Source organism: Coturnix japonica, chromosome 1, assembly GCF_001577835.2.
Source record: "Coturnix japonica isolate 7356 chromosome 1, Coturnix japonica 2.1, whole genome shotgun sequence".
NCBI classification, from domain to species: Eukaryota; Metazoa; Chordata; class Aves; order Galliformes; family Phasianidae; genus Coturnix; species Coturnix japonica.
In genome coordinates, this window is record NC_029516.1 from 38,290,246 (window position 1) to 38,314,543 (window position 24,298).

At 35.3% G+C, this 24,298-nt stretch overlaps 1 protein-coding gene across 3 annotated transcripts in view; it reads right to left on the reverse strand.

Annotated features, from left to right (window-relative positions):
• Positions 1 to 6,666: 6,666 nt before the first annotated feature.
• The window catches only part of RASSF9 (Ras association domain family member 9), a 28,450-nt gene continuing 10,818 nt past the window's right edge, over positions 6,667 to 24,298 (reverse strand). For all 3 annotated transcript variants that reach the window (XM_015857547.2, XM_032443796.1, XM_015857555.2), the window contains exon 2: positions 6,667 to 10,357. In XM_015857547.2, the coding sequence (XP_015713033.1) occupies positions 9,082 to 10,357 (1,276 nt within the window). In that variant the 3' untranslated portion in view covers positions 6,667 to 9,081. The remainder of the gene's footprint in view (positions 10,358 to 24,298) is intronic.

Consider the following 24,298-nt stretch of genomic DNA (forward strand, 5'->3'; position numbering starts at 1 on the left):
GTTTCTAAAATGCCAGATATCAGGATACTCTTTTGATGGGCACATTTTTTGCATACTAATCTGAAATTCTGTTGTTCAGTAAATTCAAGTGCAAAGAGTTTTTTGAGGCCAATCTGTGATTTAAAACTACAGCATTACTGTAGTTATAATTGAAGATTTTAACAAGACCCCCTCACCATAAAATTGGCTTAATGATCATAAAAAATTGTTGGTTTTGTGTTTGATCAAAAACAGTAGAAAAAATTTTGGACAGTGCTCTACAAGGCTACATAAATAATTTTATTCTAGTCCTCACTTCTGAAAGCAGAGACTTCCATGTAATCACAAAATTCAAGAAGTTAGCTATCAGTAGATTACAGTTCATAATACATTCTCCTGGCAAGATACAGCTTAGAAGAACATTTAATTTTCAGCAGATGCTGCACAATTACTTTGCTTCCATGCCATACCAATATATAAGAAATCTCTCTTTCCTGAATCTTACGGAGTTGTACAGCAATGAAATAGTTACAGAAGTACAGGCCTTGGTCTTTTTCTGAATGCCTCTGTTGCATAGCTCAAATATTGACATAACTACAAACACTCTCAGTCTGCAATTTCAGATATCAAAACCAAATATATGATTTTTTTCTTGGAAAAGAATGCTGAAACCAGCAATAATATGGAAATGCCTAATCTTTATAGAAAATAACTGAACAATTTTTCTTAAAAACACTTGAACTAAAATTTATTTTTATAAAAATTTTAGTAAAAAATGAAAAACAACTGAACACATGCCTGTTAATACAATCCTTCCCAAAGTATGAGTGTGTCTAAATGTAAAGGACTCAACTGTTTGCCGAGCAAAATATTAATCCAGATGGCAAAAATATACAGTCTTCAACACAGTCAATATTACAAGGAAGGTTCTGCTTTTTGTGTTTATCTGCAATAACAGTTTCACAGCTATTTCAAGCTCTCATATTTAAGCACACAAGAACAATTTAGTGAACATTAGCTAATCCACACATTGCTGATCTATTACTCTATGTGTGACTGTGCAGTACAGTTTGGTTTATGATTGACCCATCCTTTTTTGACATGAAAAGACAAGAAAAAAGACAGCATCCGTTTATAATTTTGCTTTCAGAATTCAGTGTAGCTATGAATAATATAGGGACTACTTCAATCAAGTCATGCTTACGTTATCTAAAAAAAATCTTCTGATCCACTTAAATTTTTTCATAAAGTAAAGTAGAATGAAATAAAAAAAAAATGCATGCACAGAATCACACAGAATCACAGAATGGCCCGGGTTGGAAGGGACCTCAAGGATCATGCAGTTCCAACCCCCCTGCCTGGCAGGGCCACCAAACATACACATTTACTAGATCATGTTGCCCAGAGCCCTGTCCAACCTGGTCTTGAACACCTCTAAGGACGGGGCATCCACAACCTCCCTGGGCAGCCTGTTCCAGGACCTAACCACTCTACTAGTAAAGAACTTCCCCCTAACATCCAACCTAAATCTTCCCTCTTTTAACTTAAAACCATTTCCCCTAGTCCTGCTATTAGCAGCCTTTTCAAAGAGTTTACTCCCCTCCTGGGAGTAAGTTCCCTTCAGTTATTGAAAGGCTGCAATGAGGTCACCCCGCAACCTTCTCTTCTCCAGGCTGAACAAACCCAACTCCCTCAGCCTGTCCTCATATGGGAGGTGCTCCAGCCCCTTGATCATCTTCGTGGCCCTCCTCTGGACCCTTTCCAAAATCTCCATGTCTTTTTTGTACTGAGGGCTCCACACCTGGACAAACTTTGTCCAGTACTCCAGATAGGGCCTCACAAGAGCAGAGTAGAAAGGGACAATCACCTCCCTATCCCTGCTGACCACCCCTCTCCTGATGGAGCCCAGGATCCCATTTGCTTTCCAGGCTGCCAGAGCGCACTGCTGGCTCACGTTAAGTTTCTCATCTATCAGGACCCCCAGGTCTTTCTCTGCCGAGCTGCTCTCAAGGACAACTCCTCCCAGCCTGTACAGGTGCCTGGGGTTCTTCCGGCCCAAGTGCAAAACCTTGCACTTTGCCGTGTTGAACCTCATTAGGTTCACCCGAGCCCAGCTTTCCAGCCTGTCAAGGTCCCTCTGAATGGCATCCGTTCCCTCCACCGTATCAACTGCACCACTCAGCTTGGTGCTCGTTACCGGCCTCCACCTGGACATAGAGCCACTGACCACCACCCTCTGTCTGCGGCCTTTCAACCAATTGCTTATCCATCTAGTTGTCCACCCATCAAATCCACTTCCCTCCAATTTGGAGATGAGGATGTGATGGGGGACCATGTCAAAGGCCTTGCTCAGGTCCAGGTAAATGACATCAGTCGCCTTCCCTTTGTCCACCAACGCCATCACTCCATCATAGAAGGCCACAAGATTAGTTAAGCATGACCTTCCCCTGGTGAAGCCATGATGGCTGTCTAGGATCACGTGCTCATTCTTTATGTGATCAAGCATGTTGTCCAGGAGGATCTGTTCCATAATCTTCCCAGGCACGGAGGTGAGACTCACCGGCCTGTAGTTACCTGGGTCCTCCCTGCTCCCCTTCTTGTAAATGGGAGTGACGTGACCCTTCCTCCAATCATCCGGGACCTCACCTTCTGCACTCAGAAGTCAGAACATGAAATACAGCATATCCAATGCAAAACAGGAATAAACCTAAAATAAAAGGGTAAGATCATAGAATCATAGAACCAAAGAATCATCATAGAATCAGAGACATAGAATGCCTTAAATTGGAAGGGATTTTAAACATCATCTTGTTCCAGCTCCTTGGACATAGGCAGCATTGCCAACCACTAAGTTAGACACTAGATCGGTTTGCCTAGGGCCCCATTCAATCTGGCTTTGAACATCTCTATGGACAGAGTAACTATAGCTTCTCTGGGTAACCTGTCCCAGCACCTTGTTATCCTCTGAGTAACAAATTTTCTCCTAATATCTAATTTAAATCCTTTAGTTTAAAAACAATCCCTCTTGTCTTATCACACCATATCAGACCATACTAAAAGTCAGTCTTCTTCCTGTTTATAAGCTCCTTTTAAATACTGGGAGGCTGAAATGAGATCCCCCCCCAAAGCCTTCAGTTCTACAAGCTAAATAAACCAAAATCACTCCACCCTTCTCAGCAGGTGAGGTATTACAGCCTTCAGATCTTGTTTTTGACCCTCCCCTGGACCCACTCCAACAGCTCTATACCCTTCTTTTTCTGGGGGCTCCAGGCCTGTGTACTCCACAGTACTCCTGGTGTGACCTCACGAGGACAGAGCAGAAGGGAGCAATAAATCACTTCCCTCTCTCTGCTGGCCATACCTCTTTTGATGCATCACAGAAAACAGTAAGTCTTCTGGGCTGCAAGCACACACTGCTGGTTCATGACAAACATTTCATCCACGAGAATCCTCAATTACTACTCTGCAGTGCTGCTTTCAATGAGTTCTCCTCCCAGTCTGCATAGACACTTGGGATTGTGCCAACCCAAGTGCAGGACCTTCTACTAGGCCTTGTTTAACCTTATCAGATTCTTTCGGGTCCTCTTTTCAAGCCTGTGCAGATTCCTTTGGATGACATCCCTATGTCCTCTTGTACCAAATGCACTACTCAGCATGGTGTCATCAGCAAACTTGTAGATATTTTTTTAATTGGAAAATAATCCTAAAGAAAATCTAATCTAAACAACTGGACGACTACTAGGTCACATATGACAAAAGCTCTCTAAATAAAATCTAAATCAGTGCCTAGCAAAAACTCTGAATATAGGTGAAAGGGAATTAACAGCCATTTCCTCACCTGAATAGTTCTTTCCTCCTATAATCTGTAATGGAGATACTGACATATACTGTTCTCGGGACTGCACTGGTACAATGCTTGGATACTGCTGTATACTATTCTAGTGCTTTGCATTGTGGAACAGAGTAAATTCTGTATCATGAAAAGTAACTATATGGATTGTTCCAGGTATTATTATATAATCTATCCAACCTCAACACTTTGCTCAAACTGATCAAACTGATCAGTGTTCAATAACATTGAACTTTTGCATCAGGTAAGCTTTTTACCTTCTCTTTAACTGGTTCCTAACAATATGATCCCTCTACTGATCCTCTCCTGTCCATAAAAAGATCATTTCCTGAAAAATGCTTGCCAATGAATGGACTGAACATCAGAAATTAAGTTTTCAAATACTGAGGTGAATTAAAATCTAATCCAACAGCCTAATCAAGTAAAATATGCATACATTCATCACATGTGCAGAAAGATTACATCTCCTACCCTTACGCAGGATTTAGCTGACAAAGCTAGCACAGCCAAGTGTTTCTGGCATTCATACTGAAAATATTTTTGAACACTATGATCATTTGGTTTTTGAATGAACCTCTGATGCAAAAACCCTCAAATTCCAGATGAATAAGTGACTGGTCCAGCTGGTCCAGATCTGCTGGACTCACAAAGCATCCATAAATTTGCTTTTAAAATAAATAAATAAACAAACAAAATAAAATAAAATAAAAAATTAATCAGCAATCATTGCCTGGAAAATCTACGTTTGGTGTAAGGCATATAAATGAAATATTAGAGCCTGTTCAGTATTAGAAAAAAAAAAAAAACCTCTTAATTTATGTATTCTATATACCATAAAAACTCTCTCAAATCTTTAAAATATTCATTTCAGTCAAAAGCTTTTGTTTAAGAAGGGACTATGAGACTTCCATATAGTACAAAATAAACTGAGTTTCATTTTAAAATAAAAATAATTAAAAAACCAACAACAACAATGCAAAACAAAACAAAAATAAACTTTAGAAAGAGACTATTACATTTTATAAAACTGTATCACAAAGGAAATAAAATCTTAAACAATGAACTATACTCATTTAAGTACACTTCAGGAAACAATGTTTTAGTGTATCAAAAAAAATTATACTATGGGCACTTTAAACGTAGTCTTATTAGTTCTGAAGTGTTTATGTTGTCAGATAGAGACATGAGAAAGACAGTGATCAGCAATTTATTTTCAGAATATATAAAATCTTGAGTAATTGATGCTGTAGTAAAAATACCCTGAAGGATAAACACCTCAGCTCTAGGAAAAGAAAACATGATGCATATAATAACGATGAGCTTACAACTGTAAGTAGAAAAGAATAATTTATGTTCAAGATTACTGAACTTGCATAACCAGAAGAGATGATCTAAGGGAGGTTTAGAAGTTCTTTCTTATGTACATTCCACTTGCACTATTAATGAAAATATTTATCAAACAAGGAATACTTATATATTATTCAAGAAAATATAATAAAGATCAATCACACATAAAATAATTCAAGTTACTATTTGCTTTAAGCTACATATATGAATATTTTGCTGAATTAGGTTCATGAATCTAGATTTTTGTCTGTCCAAAGCAATGAACATAATTAGGCAATCAGAATGATATGATTTTGCAATAATGATTTGTTACATTATATCTGTTTATGTCTTTATACAGTTGGAAATATGCAAAAATAACAAATGATGATTCTGGGCACGTAAGGAAATGAAAAGCCTATTAATCTTATCAGACTAAAGCTGCAAGTTAAAATTCACAGACAAGTGCTTCAATCTGTCATTATCATATAATAGAAGGTCCTTTGTCAGCAATCTGTGTGTATGTATGGAGCATATCAGGCAGGAAAATAATCCTTGAATGCACAGTCTGAAGGTAAAGATATAATCTATTAGTTTGAAGTGACACAGGTACTCAGGGATTACTCAGTTTTCCCAGGGAAAGCAAAACAAAACAAAAGAAAACCAACAAACAAAATCCACCATATTTTGTCCTATCACAGCAATGTTTAAGTATAGAAATTGATGGAAAATGCTGTAAATGTATGTACAATAAAATGATAAATATGTTTTGTATTTGTATTGTAAATTAAAGAGTCATCATCAAGGGAGTGAAGCAGGTAATTAATCTGACTCATCTGCTTTCATCAAATTTGTAAAAGTACAAAGTAAGTCATGCAGAAACATGAAGTTTGGTTATTTACTGTATTACATGGAAATTGTTATAGAGGTATTTCTTACAAAGATATGTGGTTTTATGTAGGTATGTAGGAGCCAATGCTTTTTGTATTAGCAGAGTCCATTCTTGTCAGTACAGTTAACCCAGATGACAGTCACTGAAGATCTTTGCCTAGATTCGTACTGGGAACAAACCTATCCAAACCCTAAAACAATCAGGGTGAGTCTGACACCTATTTACTTCAGTATTTCTTTCACACTGAAGAAATAACATTTCAGTACATGTGAGTGTAACAAAATGAATTTCCATTCATTTTGCTTTGACATTTCACATTTTCTCTCTCTGGGTGGATAAAAAGGAATTAGCTTGAGAGAATGGAGGGAAACAAAGCCAAATGTTTGTTTTGCACTTCTTTGGGGAATAAAAAAATTGTGGACAGTTGATGCAAATGAGTGAAGATAATGGAACACAAATATTACTTTGGCATGTAAAAACAGGTTGATCAAGTATACGAAAAGTGTAAAGCAGATAAACAGTAAAACATGCACACTTCATCATCTTGTACAGTTTTCTAATTTCACAAATAGACAAGTTTTTATGAGATATCGAAGTATAAGATTCAAAACACCATGAATTGTGTTAATTTATTTTATTAAGAAATACTCTCTCAACCTATTTTTTTTCCTAGTTTCTTCTTAGAACATAGTAATACTCAAGATCTACAAGTTGCAGGGGATATACAATCAGGCACACACTGTGAATGAAGATGACATGAAAATCAGTACAAATTCCTATAAGTAAAATTAATCTTGTAGAGTGTGAGTGGAAATTAATTCCCACAAAGGTATTGTACTGGCCTGCATAGTTATGTATATTTTTTTGCTTGAACTTTTACCCCCTAAGTATTTATAAAAAACTCAGTAGAAATAACTAATAGTTACATTCACAAGAACTCAGAGAATACATTAACCTACTCTCAGCAGTAAAAACCCTGTGTTTTCTACTTATCAGAGTGATATCAGAGAGTTCAAAAGATTCTGAGTTGCGTTAATAAGTTATTACAAAGATATCTGATGCATATTTGAGTTTCCATCAAGATCTGATGAGCCTAAATATGACATATTATTATTGAATTATTCAAATAAAACTGTATAATAAAAACAAGACAAAATATATTAAGGTAACTACCATATATTCTTAGAATAGAAATTCTATAATATCTAAGACTCAAAAATCTTTAAAAAATAAAAAAAAAATAAAAAAAATTAAAAAAAAAAAAGAAAAAAGAAAAGGATAAAGGATAAAAAGTTTAGTTTTTTAGGAAAGGTTGTTTTTTTTTTGTTTTTTTTTTTTGTTTTTTTTTTTTTTGCTTTATCTCTCTCTCTTCCTGAATGAAATACATGCTAATCAGCAGTCCTGATATTTCTGTCACTCCAGAACACAGTTGGCTGACAAACATTTACGAAGAAAAATACAGGAAAAGAAAGCAGTGCATCTGGAAGTATCTTACCTTTATACTATCTAGGTTTTGCCCTTTCACTTTCTTTTTTTTTTTTTTTTTTTTTTTGGCAGTCTGTGTTTGAACTCTGTTAAACTTCATCTAGTAACTACTTCTCCATTCAATTCATTTAATCAGATTTACATTCCATTTTCAAAAGCATTATCAAATTGATCTGCAAAATATAAACACAGCAACTCTCAGTGTGCAAACCAGAAATTATTCAGTGTTCCCTCAGTCAGCAGTCTCTAGCTCAGTTAGAAACCTTGTTCAGTAACTAAGACTTATACACCCAATTTTGAATTTGCAGCATTCATTGGAGAAGGATTTCAGCTTAATAACTACATCCTAAGTGAAATCATTTAACTTAAACACATAGTTATAAAAATCTCCTGTTTCCTGTTCTTTTCTGTTCCCTTTGTGACCCAATATTTAATTAGATATCTAAAGTAGACCCACTTTAGCTGCATCCTCAAGTCCTTAAATCAAGGAATTAGCAAATACATGTCTGTATCCCTGCTCCAAACAGTATCAGAGAGAATCTGACAATCTGTCTGCTATCTGAGAAGCTTAACTACCAGACCGTTGGGAACATAAAGTAAAAATGTCTGGACCCTGCTTGTCTCTTGCGTTATGTTTGATTTCATAGCCATGATTTCAGGAGGCCCAACTCACTAGATAGTCACTACATCCTATTGTTGAGATAAGCAGGAGAAAACCTTCCTGAAAATGTCCCTGGGGCTAGGTGTGAATTTGGGATTTATCAACTCACAGAAGCAAGAGGCGGGCAGTTCTGACATGCCCACTGGCAGAAATTGTATCCGCATGGCATCACCACGGCAACTGCAGAGTAAGAGCAGAAGAGTGGGAGTTTCAAGATTTTTGCCAGCAGTTGGACACTGCTGAAAGAAAATGGAAATTAACAATCTAAGTGAGTATGGTCACTTTAAAAGTAGGACATGAGTGTTTCTGAAATTATCATCCTATTAACTCAAAACTGAATTATATGTCACACAAACAAATTGCTTTTTTGTTTCTTTTATAGTATCATAAATATTAATTTTTAAGAGTCTATATGCTTGATTATATATTCCTTTACAGCAGCTTCATGCCAAGAAAACTCCAGTTGAATAAAGCCATTGTAACAGAGCAGAAAAACAAGATCTCCATCTAATCTCTAATTCACTTTCCAAAAAAGTTAAGAGAGATGTAGAGGTGGACTCAAAGATTAATCGATGTTAAATCTACAGGCTTTTAGTCCAAACAAGTAAGAAAACCCCTGTTCACTGAGTATCAATATTACGACGACTTAACTTTCAGTCTGGATTTAGCAAAGCCTACAGCCTTCCTTTCATGTATTAGTATGAATGCATGAGAACGCCTGAGCTTTAAAAAACAAGTGCACTTTTAAGCACATAGACACTTTACTTTTCTCGAGATGCGCTACATTTTTTACATATTAAAGGGATGAACTTCCAAGAAAACAAGGCTCATCTATTCTTATCAGTGTCCTCCAAAAATGACTTCTCATAAATGCATGACTGTTTTCAACTATGTTGATAACAATACCACATCCCCAGAAGTTATTTCAGAGTCCTGACTGTGTGTAGAGCTGATTCCAGTGTCAGAGTCAGTATCATTTATGTCCAAGTTGGTCACTCTATGAACAAAATCAGGAACTGCAATGCTGTTACTGGAGATGCCACTGCCCTTAGGCAGCTCCTCATTTGATGGAAGCCTTACTTCAATGTTGTCTTTAACGTGTAGTAAATTAAATTCTTCTGTAAGAAGTTCATATTCTTTTTCCTTCTTTTGAAGCAGTGAGTCTCTGTAGGTAAGTTCTTTCTGAATGCAGCTCAGGTATGAATTGATTCTCAGACCATCTTTCATACTTTTTTCCAGCTCATACTTTACATTGTCCAAATCTGAATTTTCCACTTGAGCATTAGTAGCTCCCTCTGTATGAACAACATCGCTGTTTTTTTCTGAGCATATACCATGTACCTCTTTTTCTATTTCAGCACACAGCTTCTCTATTAATTGTTTGTGATGTTTTAGTCTCTCTTCAACCTGCAAAATTCCCTCACTTTTGCTGAAATATTCATTCATCTCTTTTTGATCATCTGACCTACTCCCTTGCTGCTCAGCCTCACTTGGATTGATCATTAAATAGGAGTCCTGCACATAATTTTCTCCATCATTGGCAACGCGGTCTAAGTGGAATTTTGCTTCACATTTTTCGATTTCCATATCTAGTTCCTTCATTCTAAGGACTTGCTGATGAATAGTGTGATCTTGAGATATGATTAAATGAATCAGTGTCTCCATGTTATCTCTGTCTTGTTGAACACTGTCCTGTTTAAGTTTGGCAAGTTTCCGGAAGGTCTTCCTAACAATTTTCTTTTGCTTGTCAATTGGCAACATCTTCATGTAATTTGCTGGACTGAGCTCCCACTGCTTTTCTATATTTTGTACTACCTTAGCTTCAGCTGTTTTCCACAATGGAAATGAAAGGAAAGCATCAGACTTTACCAACACAAAGTGCAAATTGGGCTGCTCTTCTCCCCAAGCTTTCCAAAGTCTCAGAATCTTTGTCAAAGGAGGAAGGACTCGCTCAGACCCTCTCCATTTTTCTACAATACAGTAATCACTAGGTTTTCCAAAGAGGACTTTTTTCTCCCCAAATGTTGCTTGATGTTCCTCAAGCAGAGCTTGAATCACTTCTGCGCATGTTGTACGCTTTGTCAGGCCGCATACAATCTTCTCTTCCTGGCAAACCCACACCACAATCTCTCGTTCATTTGAAGCCATGTCTTTGCTGGGAGATCTAGAGGTGGGGGGGAAGAAAGAGAACAAATTTAAATTATATTTAAATGGCAGAGACTTTATGAATCATCATCAGAATTCTGATATAACCAATACATGCAAAAATTCCTGCATTCTTGTACAGTGCAGTATACTTCCTTACATGAGATGAAAAAAATGCTTTCACAATTAGTAACAGAAAAACACAGCAATTTCAACAACTGCTTTAACATTACTACTAGTCCAGCTAAATGTTAATTCTCTCAGAAACTTGACATATTCTTTTTGTGGACTTAACAAGTGATTGCTAATAGTAAGCAAGAAAATTTCTAAGCTATCCTAAGGTAACATAACTTTCAGATCTGTGTATCAGTTCTAATCACATAAACATTACTCAAACTTCTGAAATCTTTTATTATCATCCAGGCCTCTAATGGGAATAATCTTCCTTCTAAATATACAGCAAAACAGATTTGAAAATGAGAAAAAGATAATAGAACACTACTTTAAGAGAGTTTGACTGTAAGGACAGATCTATAGCTCAGGCATGTTGACTGCACTCTACACCCTGGTGTCATTCATAAACTTGCTGAGGGCACACTTGATCCCACTGTTGTCACTGATGAAGAAAACATCAATTCCAGTCCTCACTCCTGAGGGACACCACTTGTCACTGGATTTGCCATTGACTACTACTCCTTGGGTATGACCTTACAACCAGTTAATCATCCATTGAACGGTCCACCAATCGCATACATGTATTTCCAATTTGGAAAGAAGGATGTCAAAGACCTTACTAACATCCAGATAGATTACATCAATGGTTTTTCCCTTGTCCACTGATGCAGTTGTACCATCATAGAAGGACAGGCAAGACTTGGTGATATAGTTAGTGTATATAAGTAACAAAATTTCTTTATTTTATATATTTTTAATTGAAACAAAAAAGAGGGCAACAAAAACAAAACCAGTGGGCTATTAGACTTTTTATATTATTTATTTTTAAGATACTGCATTAATATCTGGTTCAGAGGAAGTGGTTGCAGTTCTTCGTAGGTTCTCAAGGTGCTCATCAGAGGTTTTTGATGAACTTTTACTTTTCTGATGCTTCAGCCTTGAAAATAGCTGTTCTTAAGTATGTACATTATCAAAAAGTGATGACATTAATTGCAATTGAGAAGCAAGGAATATTCTTCTCTGGTATGACAGGTCTAGTAGAGAAACTAAAGTTTTATTCAAGTTGAATGTCTGATTTCAACTCTATATATTTGATTTCAAAATTTACCATTAATGTATCACATCAACTGAAAAAAAAAAAACAACAACAAAAAAACAAAAAGTTTTTTGTGAGCATTTTGAGACCTCAAAAATTAGAAATTTGTCAGCACTTCACAAGTATTGTGCATATTTCTTCCTGAAATAACAACAGCCCAAATATAATAATAAGAAAACTTATCTGTCTACTCAATAACAAGAAATGTGTGTCTTCACATGTAGACACATGCTGGTAGACTAAAACATGTATAATGCACACGGGTTTCAATTCAACTGAGTATGTGTGATAGGCACATGAAGAGCAGTTAGCCCTGCACCGTACCCTTCCCTTCACAGTGTTCTACTGTTGCCTACATAGTCTGTGCTTGAGTTATGTATAACTAGCTCATTCAAAATATCACTAAAAATCACCCAAAGTCAAAAGTTTATAATCTTGTGGGACCATGTTACTACATGTCAAAGGCTTCATGCAGACCATAGTCATGGGTTGGACATGCCTGCTTTAGAGCTAACTTTTAAATTTGTCGCCATCTGAGTAGCTCTATACCACCATGGGCTATGTTCATTGACACAAAGTCAATGGAGAAAATATGGCTAAAAGGAAAGGAGTAACTGATGTACAGTATCTTCCTATTTTCTAGCCTACACATGCATGACTTGCTGCTTGTTTGGACCTGGTGATTAGGCCTCTTGCCTAAAATGCTAAAAATAACAAATTCGCTGAGGAAATGCACATTTCTTTAGAATTTCTGGTATCACTTCCAGTTCTGTTGAATAAATGTGGTTTAATCCACCCTGACAAGGAAACATGACAGTGATAATGACAATGTCCGTGGTATTCTAAAGGCTCAATACCACACTTTTTTTTTTTTTTTTTTTTTATGTCTATAACTACTTATTCACACCACATTTCTAGTTATTTTTCCTTTGTTGAGATTTACTAGGAATGGGGTTCCACTTAAGTTAATTAGGATAATAGGTTATAACCTATAATTATTAAAGCTTGTAACTTATTTCATTTTTCTTAAATAATGTACAACACAGAAGAAAAACTACAGTCCATTAAATTGAACTATGATTGACTCAACTCTAGGTGCTACTCTGACCAGAAGGCAATAACCCTCAGGAGACAGGAGACTGCAAGTGAATAGTAAAAAAACCTACCACAGTGATTTTATTAGTATCATTGTACAGCAGAACTCTCAAACCATGCTGCTTCAAGTCTTAGAATATTGTTCTGTAAAATTCGTGTTTTGTTAGATAGCTCTGAAGGATAACTTCATTTTCTCTTTTCAATAGTTCCGTCTTACTCTAGGATTTTACTGTGATCATTTTTTAAAACCAGTATTCAGAATAAAAATGCATTTATCCTAGACTATTTAAGAAAACATGAAAGGACTTATGGCAGACATAGAAAATAGCAAAATTAATTATAAAAAATAGTGTCTCAAAAAATGTTCCCTACTAACAGACAAGTAATTGACCTAAAAATAAAAGCATACTACCAGTCACTGAATTTCAGCTTAAAAAGTATGGACAGAAAAATAAATGATGCAATAGGTGTTAAAAAATTCAGAAATATTAGTCTGGAACATTGAGGCAGTAAGTTCAGAACATGCTTTTTCTGTTGCTTTTCATAATAAATAAATACATTTTAGAGTATGAACATCATATTGGTCTTTTGCCATTCTTCTGAGTCTTAACGCAATCTGTTCGCACACGGAAACTCTTTTTTTTTTTTTTTTTTCTCATGCTTGTTTTTCATTTATTGATATATTGTCTTCCTGGGATTTTTAGTGTGTAAAGGATTATTTGAGTTACACAGAAGTTTACTTTCTCTTTTCTTCCTGGCTCCTTTCAAGTTCGTCTATAAAGAAATTTTCTGTGACCTTTGTAAAACTTCAGAAAAAAAATTAAAAACCCATAGATAACCTCATTGCATTTGTGTACTGATAAGTATGCATGTTTTACACATTTTTGATATGGACTTGTTGCTGACTTCAGCAGGAGTTCAGCATGCTTCTGATGAAAAGATATCATTTCTTGAAAAGCAATTCTATAAGATCTCTGCAAAATTTACCCAAATAATGATAAAAAATACATGAGTACCAAGGACACCTCTAGAAGAAGAAAGAACAGCTCATGGCTCTGATTGGATAAGTGCCTGCATGAAAAATTGAACGGTGTTTGCGGAATGTTCTGTTGACACGTAGGGGCGAATGGGAAAGCTACAAAAAGAAAACTTGTGAAGTTATGTAAGAGATGTGAGAACTTGTAATAAATGATTTGGATCATTCACATCTGAGTCCATGCATCAGATGCAGCAAATACATACAGCATTTAGATTGTGGTTTTCAATAATTTTCGAGCTGCTCATACTTCTCTCTCCATCCCCAATATTTTTTTCAGTTACAGTACACTTGTCCAGCCAGACTCAACACTGAACTTTCTTGGGAAGGATTTTCCTTTACTTGTTCATAGGCAACCATACATATTTACATATTTAAAATACTTAAGTCTATAACTAATAGTAGCACCACAGGAATGGAAAATGTATCCACATACTGGTGGTACACAGAGAATTCAAGAAGCTTATACATACAGATATATACTACTATATGCATGCGTATAACACATATACATTTGTAATTATACTTTCACCTTTTGAAGAAAATGAGAGAAGAAAAAAATCTCAACACTATTTTAATTGTAGGATCAAAATAAGTCTGTAAAGTGCAAATTCCATCATTATTTTTTCCGTGTTTGTCACAACATATCTTACCCTCATTTTTATTCAGCAGCGTTACTATATTTTTAATTATGTTTTTTAAACTAAAATAGCCTAATATGTTATTTATACTCTTACAGTACTATGGAATTCTAATATCTTTTAAAAAAATCAGAGGTGTTCCCTGTTATCCTCCACTTAAAGTAGTAAACCAATGTGGCATACTGTGGTCCTTTTAAGTAAAATTAATTCTGTAATTCTTTAATCTACTTAACCCAATTTACTCCCCACCCCACCAGACTTCCAAAATGAAACTTTAGCTTGTGTGTCACATAGTAACAATTATGAAAGAGTTGGAAAGAGTTGTTTTTAGGATGCAAGAAGGTGCTAATACTACAAATCATCTCAAATCATCTATTAAGTAGTGCTTTCTCTATAGAAAATGAAGAGCAGATTCTGCATATATTAAGAAGTGGATTTCATCTCACTTAGATATCCAGAAGTTAAGTCAGTATAAATTTGCTATCAAAGTTCCTCCTTGTCACGAAGGAAGATAAGACCTCCAGATTCAAAACCATCAATGATCTTTGGTATGAAACTTCAAATGAAACTGTTTCTCTCTTTCATTAACTACAAGAGATCTATATGACCACCTTCACTTAAATACCTCATTTTCAGGTAGCAAAATACATGCGAGAGTAATCCAATTACATTCTGGTTCACTGTTCAAGAGAAATGTAACAGGAATGTAAAATGATTTTTTTTTTTTTTCCCCAGAAATTTAATAATAAAAATAACAATATTCAGCAATGAGATCTACTTTTAGAAGGTCATTTAAATAACGAAGAAAGCTTCTCATATTTACTGATCTTTGCATCCTGCAGTTTTGTAAAGAAAGCAAATGAACTGTCATTTTTTAATAACTCATTAATTAATGAGTCTGTAGCAGCTAAGATGTTTACCAAGTTATAATGTTTGGCTTTCTTGAAGAAAGTTTCAGTAACAGCTTCTTTAAAACTAGCTAGGCAACTTCTTCGTTTTTTAAAAAAGTTTACTGGTGTTGCTGTAAACAGTTTTTAAAGTGTTTGAAATCTATGTCTTTGAACTGATCATTGAAATGTACTGTCTAACTATCCATAATTTAAAGGCCTTTATTACAGTGGCAATATGCTTTTTTTTTTTTTGTACTTTTTTTTTTGTACTTTTTTCTTTTTGTACTTTTTTTTTTTTTTTTTTTCCCCCAATAGAGTCATTTATTGCTCAGAAACAGGTGAGAATTTAAACTTAAGAATTGTCAAAAGTATATCTCTGTGTTTGTTTGTTTTGATTTTTAGTTTTATGCCTTCTAGTTTTTGCTCCTCCTCATTACTATGCAAAAAATATATTAATCATATTACAGACCTCACACAAAATCTTTATTATGTCTGCAGAAGCTGATTGTTGCATGTCTGATATACACCTGTCTCTTATAAAATTCAGGCCTAGGGGCAGAATTCCAGCAGCATATAGACAAAACAAAAACACATACTTATGTTGCACAGAGTCAAAATATTCAATAACTTAAGCACTTTTGATATTCACTGAAGAGATGACTGGCAAAGAAGAACCACATATATCCAAAATGTAATTTGTTGCCATCTTGAAAATATTAACTCCCTTACTAAATATGGAATATATAGCTCAACAAGCAGTCAAGACAATCAAATAAGGAATTTCCTATTTTTAGAATTACACCCTTATGACTACATATATGTTTGTCCTTAATAATTTCAATAAACTTTATGGTGGGTCTAGATTGGTTACTCATTATATTGATAAAAGCTTAATACAGTGTTTCTAAAACATAATTGACATCAAAATTGTTTTTGTTTGTTACTTTTTTTATTGAGAAAAAATAACCCACAGATAAAATTATTCTCTTCCTTCACTACAATAAATTATTTGCCTACTTTCACATCAGAATAAAATGGAATTCCTTTCAGAATATTTCTATTTATTATCTATTTGTTCCAAGAAACTAAACTAATTTAACTTAAAAATATCTAGGTAATACCTAGAAATTTCAAAGCCAATACATTTTTGTGAGCCCCTTAATAGCACTACTACTTAATGCTTTCTTAATTTTAAACCAATATGACAAGTCTCCTTGACAAAAGGTGTTTTTTTTTAGTAAAAATTGATTATGGTCATGATCAAAAATACTACTGGGTGGATCCTCTCAGTTGCTGAAATCACTTACATGGAATAAAAATCTGCAGGTGGACATAGCTGACACAAAAAACAACACATTGATTCTTTTGCTGGATCAACTTAATTTGATTCAAAAGGATTTTTAACAAAGTGAGTTTAAATACTGAGTCAGCTGAGAATAGACAGCCCTTATGGAAACTGAGGTCAGTATTTCAACCTTTGGGAAACAAATGGATCATACTGAATGTGCATGCAACATTTATTCAGACCATCCAAATTTAGCCCACCTTTCTATTCAACTTTCTATCCCCTTCTGAAGAGATATTCAGAAAGAAATAAAGGCCAAACCCTACACTCAGTACTGCTCCTGTCTTAAGTAGATTGTTACATGCTTCTGAGTTTCCTAAGGGCAGCAATGAGGAAGTATATCCTCTCTCACCACCCCGGGAAGCTGGATTTACTCCAAAGCCTTAGGGATTCAAGACAGCTTGTTAACTCACAACATTGCAATTTCCTTTTACCTATTCCTAAAAAAACCATTTATTTCAGAAATAGTAATTTAATGTTGCACATCTATATCCATATTATGTAGGGGATAAAAACTTCTTATATGAGGTGCCAGAATCTTGCTCCTTCTTCTCTTTTGCATGACACTAAAGCAATGGCATATCTAGCTAAAAAGTATTTTGGCAAGGAGCACTTTAACAATGATAATAATAGTGTAATCCTGATACTACAGGAATGCTTGGAAAGAACATGACAGAACTTGTGAAAGCAAAGTAATTATTTCAAAATAGATAACTTAAATTTCTCTTTGCCATCTGTTTCTGTATCTATTAAATGTTGTTTTATGATACAGCTTCTTCCTTTATGGAAATGTGTGTAGGCATTTATTAAAAACAAAAGAGGAAATTAGGTATCTAGATATTCATGTGACTTTTTTCAAGCATATGCATATACATGATAGTTTGGATGCTCTAATCATAATATTTCAAATATCTGAAATAAGAAAATGATTTAAATAAAGGCTATTTATACCAGCTTTGTAATACACACTTCTCTCACTACCAATTCATGTGCATTTTGCAATTCCTTTTTAAATGTGTAAATTTTTACCTCAGTAAGATTTCCAGAGCCAGGAAGCATTTATGAAATATTTTAATTAGCAACAGCTGCTTAGAATTATGTTCTATCAAAATCATCATTTTTGCAATTAAAACTATAACTATATCCTTACTCCCTTCTTCAGAGGAATGTCATCAACTCATTTTGCTTCTGTACAAAATTATACACATTATAATTCATCAATGATCTACAGCAGAAATTTCTGCTCATCCAAACATTTTACACTATATTAGTGCTGTATGACAGTTTTCAGTTAACTATGAATTTGTATGAGATAGTACTGTTCTGTTATAGCTAGATAACAAAAAAATTATGATAGTTTAAAATATAAAGTTCTTCAACTTAATTGTCTTATTCTAAGTAAGTCATTCACAGGAGAATTCTTGATGACTTTAAGCCTCAAACTTTGGTGAAAATCTCATGAGAAACTGTGTCCCTCCTTCTAATAACTGCACTGCTTGGGACATACGTACGTAAATGGGGACCAATCTCTGAGAAAAATAAAAAAAAGAGAAAAAAACACAGAAATTCTTACTACCTAAAGCCGATACAAAAGAAATAAAAGCATGCCACAAAAAGGACCAACAAGGACGGAAAATAATAAATATGTCATCAGATAAGTGGATGGGTAGCAGTATTTGTGCTACAGAAAAGGCATTACACTAATTCAGAATGTTACATTAATAAAAAAAAAATAATAAATAAAATAAGGGAGAATTATCCACCTTCCAAAAGTTACAGCAGATGATATTGTGGGAGAAGAAAAGGTTTAATAATGATATAGTAACTTCAGTAACTCGAACAGATAATGGAAATGCAAATGCCAAGGGCAGATTTTCAGCAGAATTAACCCAAAACTCTGTATTCTTCCTTTTGCTTATTAGCTCTGCCCCCTAATACATCTACATTGCAGTGACTTAAGCTACAGTCCAGTGCAATGGCTGCAGTCTCTGTTCAGATGAAGACTTCATCTGCCACTGTCTTTCTGCAGTCTTACTTCTGAAAGCATTTCTCTCCCTGAGGGTACACATTCCTATAAACTATGCTTCAAATTTTACTTCCTGTCAGACAAATCATCCTTTCTGCATTGTATATTCAAAGTCATAAGACTGGTAAGTGGATATTATTCAAAAAATGTTTGGAATTTCAGTGAGTAACTTGCCGTGTACACAAATTGCCATGGCAGGTAATGTGCTTATCGTATTGGGTCCGTATTTGTGATGGTCTGATACAGTGAAGTATACCAAAATATTTTCCAAGATGAGCCACAATAGTACTAACAATTTGTTTTACTGAGAAAACTTGCTTTAATGTGTCTATTGCAACTGCTATTGAGGAAACAGCTGTCATAAAGGAATGGCAGATCCATGAGGAGCTCCAGAGCCAAAACAAACACTGACATACCCGGTGGAAACCTCTGTTGCCCCATGATGGTGGGAACAGGAAGTCAGGCATTTTCAGATTCCTCAGTATTAGTAAACAACATGCAAACTTTAGGAACACCAATAAAGTAAATGTTGCATTTTGATTTTGAGCAGTGGGTAGTTCTTCCTACGTGATAAGTGAAGATGCCTGTTTTTTTTTTTAGATACCATGAAAATTTTGCTATATTGCCAAAATGACTCTGTATATATCATGTTTACATGTTTGTGTATACTGAAGCACTGGTTATACTATAGAAGCTTTAAGAGACTCCTATTAAAAATTTGCAGAATATGTCTAAAATTTCATCCCTTTATAGAAGAACAAGAAACACACATAGTTAATTTAAAACAAAAGCTTCAGAATGACAAAGTTAAGAGCTGCTATTGCAGAAGAAATGTAGGTTACCTAACTTCTCTCATTAGAATTTATTGAAACTGTCTTTTAGAATCACCTTGACTGTTTATGAGCTTTTGATATTAAAAGAAATGAGGGGAATTCCAGAAGCTGTAGGCACTACTTTTGTTATTGTTGTTCTATGAAATGGTGCTCAGCTCTCATTGAAAAGCTAATGTGTACTATATCCCCCCTTGGGGTTTGTTGACATCTTTCTCAGTGAAGAAATAAACAATGCATTCTGAGGCTGGGCTTGGACTGCCAGAACATGAACAAAGTGCACTATACACAGACCAGTGATAATAAAGTAAGTTGAATAAAGTAACAAGAAGCAGACAAGTAAATGATAAGATTTCATGCCACCTTTCTGATAATCCCTGGGCTAAAGGAGACTATAATCGTTACCATCTTACCAACCCTTACATATGGAGTACAGCTCAAACAGTTCTGCTCTCCGTGGCACCATGTGGGAACATGTGCTAGCCTAATTCACAGTACAAGAAAACAAAGTCCAGATGGACTTGGTTTATTTTCACCAATTCCTCAAGATGAACAGAGACTCAGCAAAGAAACTCTTCTGTTCCTTACTGCCTTTTCTTTAAGGCTAACGACTGCTGTAGCTGCTGGTGAGTTTCAGACATTGTACTCATGATTTTGCAAAGGGACATCATATGAATCAGTATTCTTTTATTTATTTGTTTGTTTGTTTGTTTGTTTATTACACATCCTAAGTCCATCCCTAAAATACACAAAATTGCTTTCTACCATTTTAGACAAGTGATGATTCTAAATACTGTTTTTACTGCAAAGTTCAGTTTTTTAGGTTAGCAACTACAAGACTTAGAATTTCGTGAAGTGGTAGGTAATCTGATGGCTATCTATGATATATATATATATATGTGTGTGTATATATATATTTGAGAACTGATACTTAAGTCATATGGTGTCAAGTGATAATGGGTGTCAATGCAAAGATTGCTGAGAATGTCAAGTAGCATGGTATATGGGCTTTAGGAATGCCTCTTCTGCAAAAGCAAGCCTTTGGATCTCCTCAAGCATCTTATCAAACGTCGTGCTTGGTTATTTAAAATATAAACTATCATGTATTATAAAATTATAGGAACAATTTTTTTTTTAATTATTTTTCCATTTCCCCACCACCACCCCCCAGAAAAAAAAGATCCGATGTCCAATTATATCAGCAGCCAGAAATCTGGGATTTTCTATTTTTGCTTTCTTAACTTTGCAACAACAAATAATCTTTCAAAACAGTTTATGTATGTACATCTACACATAGCTTGCTCTGAAAGTAATGCTTCCTATTTATTTCCATGGAAACTGGAAGGGATACAAAGAACACAATAACACTATTTGATAGAGCAAATTCTCAACTAGAAAATACCATTTTTCAACATTTTCGTCACCATTTTCACCAGTGATGTACAAGAGTCTGCATGCTTCACTTGTAAAAGTCTATACCAACAGAGTCAAAAGCTGCTATAGTGGTTGGATAGTGTTACCTACTCAGTCCATTTCTCATTGGCCCCAACAGGTGGAAGTCAGAAGGCATCAATACAGATGTTATAGTAGAACAGTCTAGCCAAGACTGGTGATGTGCTCTGTGATCTTCAAACTGATATGGGGCCTGGCATTCTCATGCTTCATGGGGAAGGTTGTCTTCTTTTCAGGCCTGAACCTCTAAGCTTGAGCCTTCAGTTTCGTCAGAGTTGTGATGCAGTGGTCAGAATTGAAAGTTTTTTCAGGTTCCAGGAAAACCAGAAATTTCCTATCCTAGATCCAGAAGTTTCCAACCCCAAAAGACAGTGCACATCCTTTTACCCACCAAGAGCTGCATCTTGAACTTTTTCTTCAATGGGGAATTCATATGTTGCCACTCCATGGACTGCTGTTTTGACTCTGGCTCATAGTGGTGACACCATGTCTCATCACTGGTAATGATGCAATCCAGGAAACTGTCACCTTCAGCCTTGTATTGGTTCAATAGGTCCTGACAAGTCAGCACATGATGTTCTTTTTGTTTTTGTGTGAGCATTCACATAACTCACCTGGTGCAACTTTGTCATATTCCAATCCCTCCACCATCATTTATGATGCATTTAAGCTGATATTCAGCTGTGTACACTGTTCCCTGGTCATACTCCATCAATTCACATGGATGAGCTGATCAAGATACTCTTTATTTTGTGGAGTGACAGCTGTGCATGGCCATCCAAAACATGGCTTGTCTTTCATGTCACTGTCATCACTGATGAAATGTGTCACCCAATGCCTCGTTGTGCTCACATGCATTATTTAGTCTCAAGAAACATCCAGCAAGAGTCAATGAATGTCAGTGAGTGCAGTTCTTTTCTGCATGGAGGAATTCAATTACACACCTTTGCTTCATATGCACTTTCATGTCAGATGCCATTTTGTCAAACTGCCCCTGTGCTACCATCTGTTGCACAGCAACAAAATGTAATGGAATATTGGTGGAAAAGTTCAGCCTCTGCTGTCATACCACCACCATTTGCCTCTGACATTGTGGACAACATAATAAAATAGGAGGAATTACTTTTTGAGCAGCCGTCATGTATATTTTGATTCATCTATCTATCTATCATATGTATACATGTATATTTACAGTTTGTCAGGAGTAAGAATGGCATTCAATTTTCCTTTGTATTAATTGCAACACATTTTACAGTCTTTAAACTATTTTGAAATTATACTGTATGATTTTCTCCATTTGGCTTGATTTCATTAAAGGATGCTGAAATTTTGCTTCAAAAGGGATTCTATCAGTAACTCATTTATAATCAGTTTGTGTTTTATTTTTTTCAAATTTATTTCTTGAATTTTTTGAAAGTTAATTTGGTTACATATGTGTTCCATTACTTACAGTATTTGAATGGATAAGGGGTAAAAAGATGAGCTGACAAAATGGACTCTTAATATTAGAGCTAAATTCAGTATTAGATACATGATTATACTAAAAAGAAGAGTGGACTTGAATATTTGAAAAGAAATCTGTAGCATTTTAGTTCCTGTTAACAATCTGGGAGATTTTGCAGCTTATACTATCAAGTAATTTTCGAAGATTACTTCGAATGAATGCTTTAATATGTAGTCAGCCAGGAATGGGCTGATAGGGTCTCTGAAAAAGCTCTTCATCCTCTCTGAAGAAGCTACTGAACAAATAAATTGTTAACCTTAGTAGCTGCCCTAGTGATGGATATGCAAAAGATGGCAAAGGGGCTTGCAAAACTAGTTCTAGACAGTTGAGCAAGAGATGGGAAAGGCAAAGAGGGAGGAACTGCTGTCTGGAAGCAAGGTCAATGCTAGATCATAAAGATCAAGAGGAAATTGTCTGCTCTAATGTAAAGAATAAAGTGTAGGTGAAGAATACCAAAGAGTAGTGTCTGACAGCACACAAACCATTTTAGCTGTGAGAAGATGAAGGAAGTTGACTCTAGTGGAAGAATGTCCCATGATTCAGATAAAAAAAAGCTATGTGAATCCTAAAATATTTGACTGGTCATAATTTAAGCCTGAAGTTTCTCCCAGAACCTCAGGAAACTGAAATGATGAGTACAAGAAAAACTCTTTTTTCCTAAACTGTTTTAAAAGCTTTTGTCATAAGTTCAATTTTTCCTTTCCTTAGTTAAATTTTAGAATAACTCATTTATGAATCCTTATATAAATATTCTCTGGTATCCAGATGGGTCCACTTCACTCTAAATCACATGACTTAATATGAATTAGGTCATAAAGATAAGGACCTTGTTAAACTGTCTGAGATAACCCACCTGAAAGTGACCGAACACTTTAAAAATAAAAAAAAAAAAACCCCACAAAAAACAAACATTCAGAAAGTTCATGCAGCTGAAGAAATGTCACATACAGAAGTATCTGTGGCCAAAGACTAAGGCAGATCCAAGACATTATGGGGCTAGTTTTGCAAGATGCTTCTGTGGCAAAATAGTCATTATCCCAAGAAGTATATGACACCAAAAAGACACCACAAAGTATATGTTGTCTTCAACTCATGGAAAGTCAAACTGAGTCAACATTCAAATTAATCTGATGCTTTTTTATTTCACATATCCAAACATCTTTGTAGCTTCAGATCTTTTCAACATATGAGCAATGACTTTATACCTTAAAGAGGACAACAAGTTTAATTCTGACTGTACATGGCAGAAGCTGAATGGATACAAAAGAGATAGCTAACTGAAGGCATACTTCCTTCTGCCATGAAAACAACTCTGTGATGTTTGGAGAAATAAATATATATATGAATGGAATTCTTACATGGCATGTTCACATTCTATTTGCCACTTCTGACCAGTATGTGAAAGGTGCTTACAATAAGAGTGGGACAAGTCTCTTCTCAGTGGTGACAAGTGACAAGACGAGGGGAAATGGCTTCAAGTTCTGCCAAGGTAAGTTTAGGTTGGACGTTAGGAAACACTTTTTTTACAGAAAGGGTAGTTAAGCACTGGAATAGGCTCCCCAGGGAGATGGTTGAGTTGCCATCCCTGGATGTGTTTAAGAGCCATTTGGATGTGGTGCTCAAGGATATGATTTAGCAGAGGGTTGTTAGAGTTAGGGTACTATGGTTAGGTTAGGCTGTGGTTGGACTTGATGATCTTCAAGGTCTTTTCCAACCTGGGTAATTCTATGGTTCTGTGGAAAGAACTTTTGTAGGCACCAAATTTTGTAATATGTTAATGCACATTTAAACAATCTGCAGAAATGTCTTTCTGTAGATATTATTTATAACTACAGGATGGGATAGACAATATATTTTATAGATCATTAGCT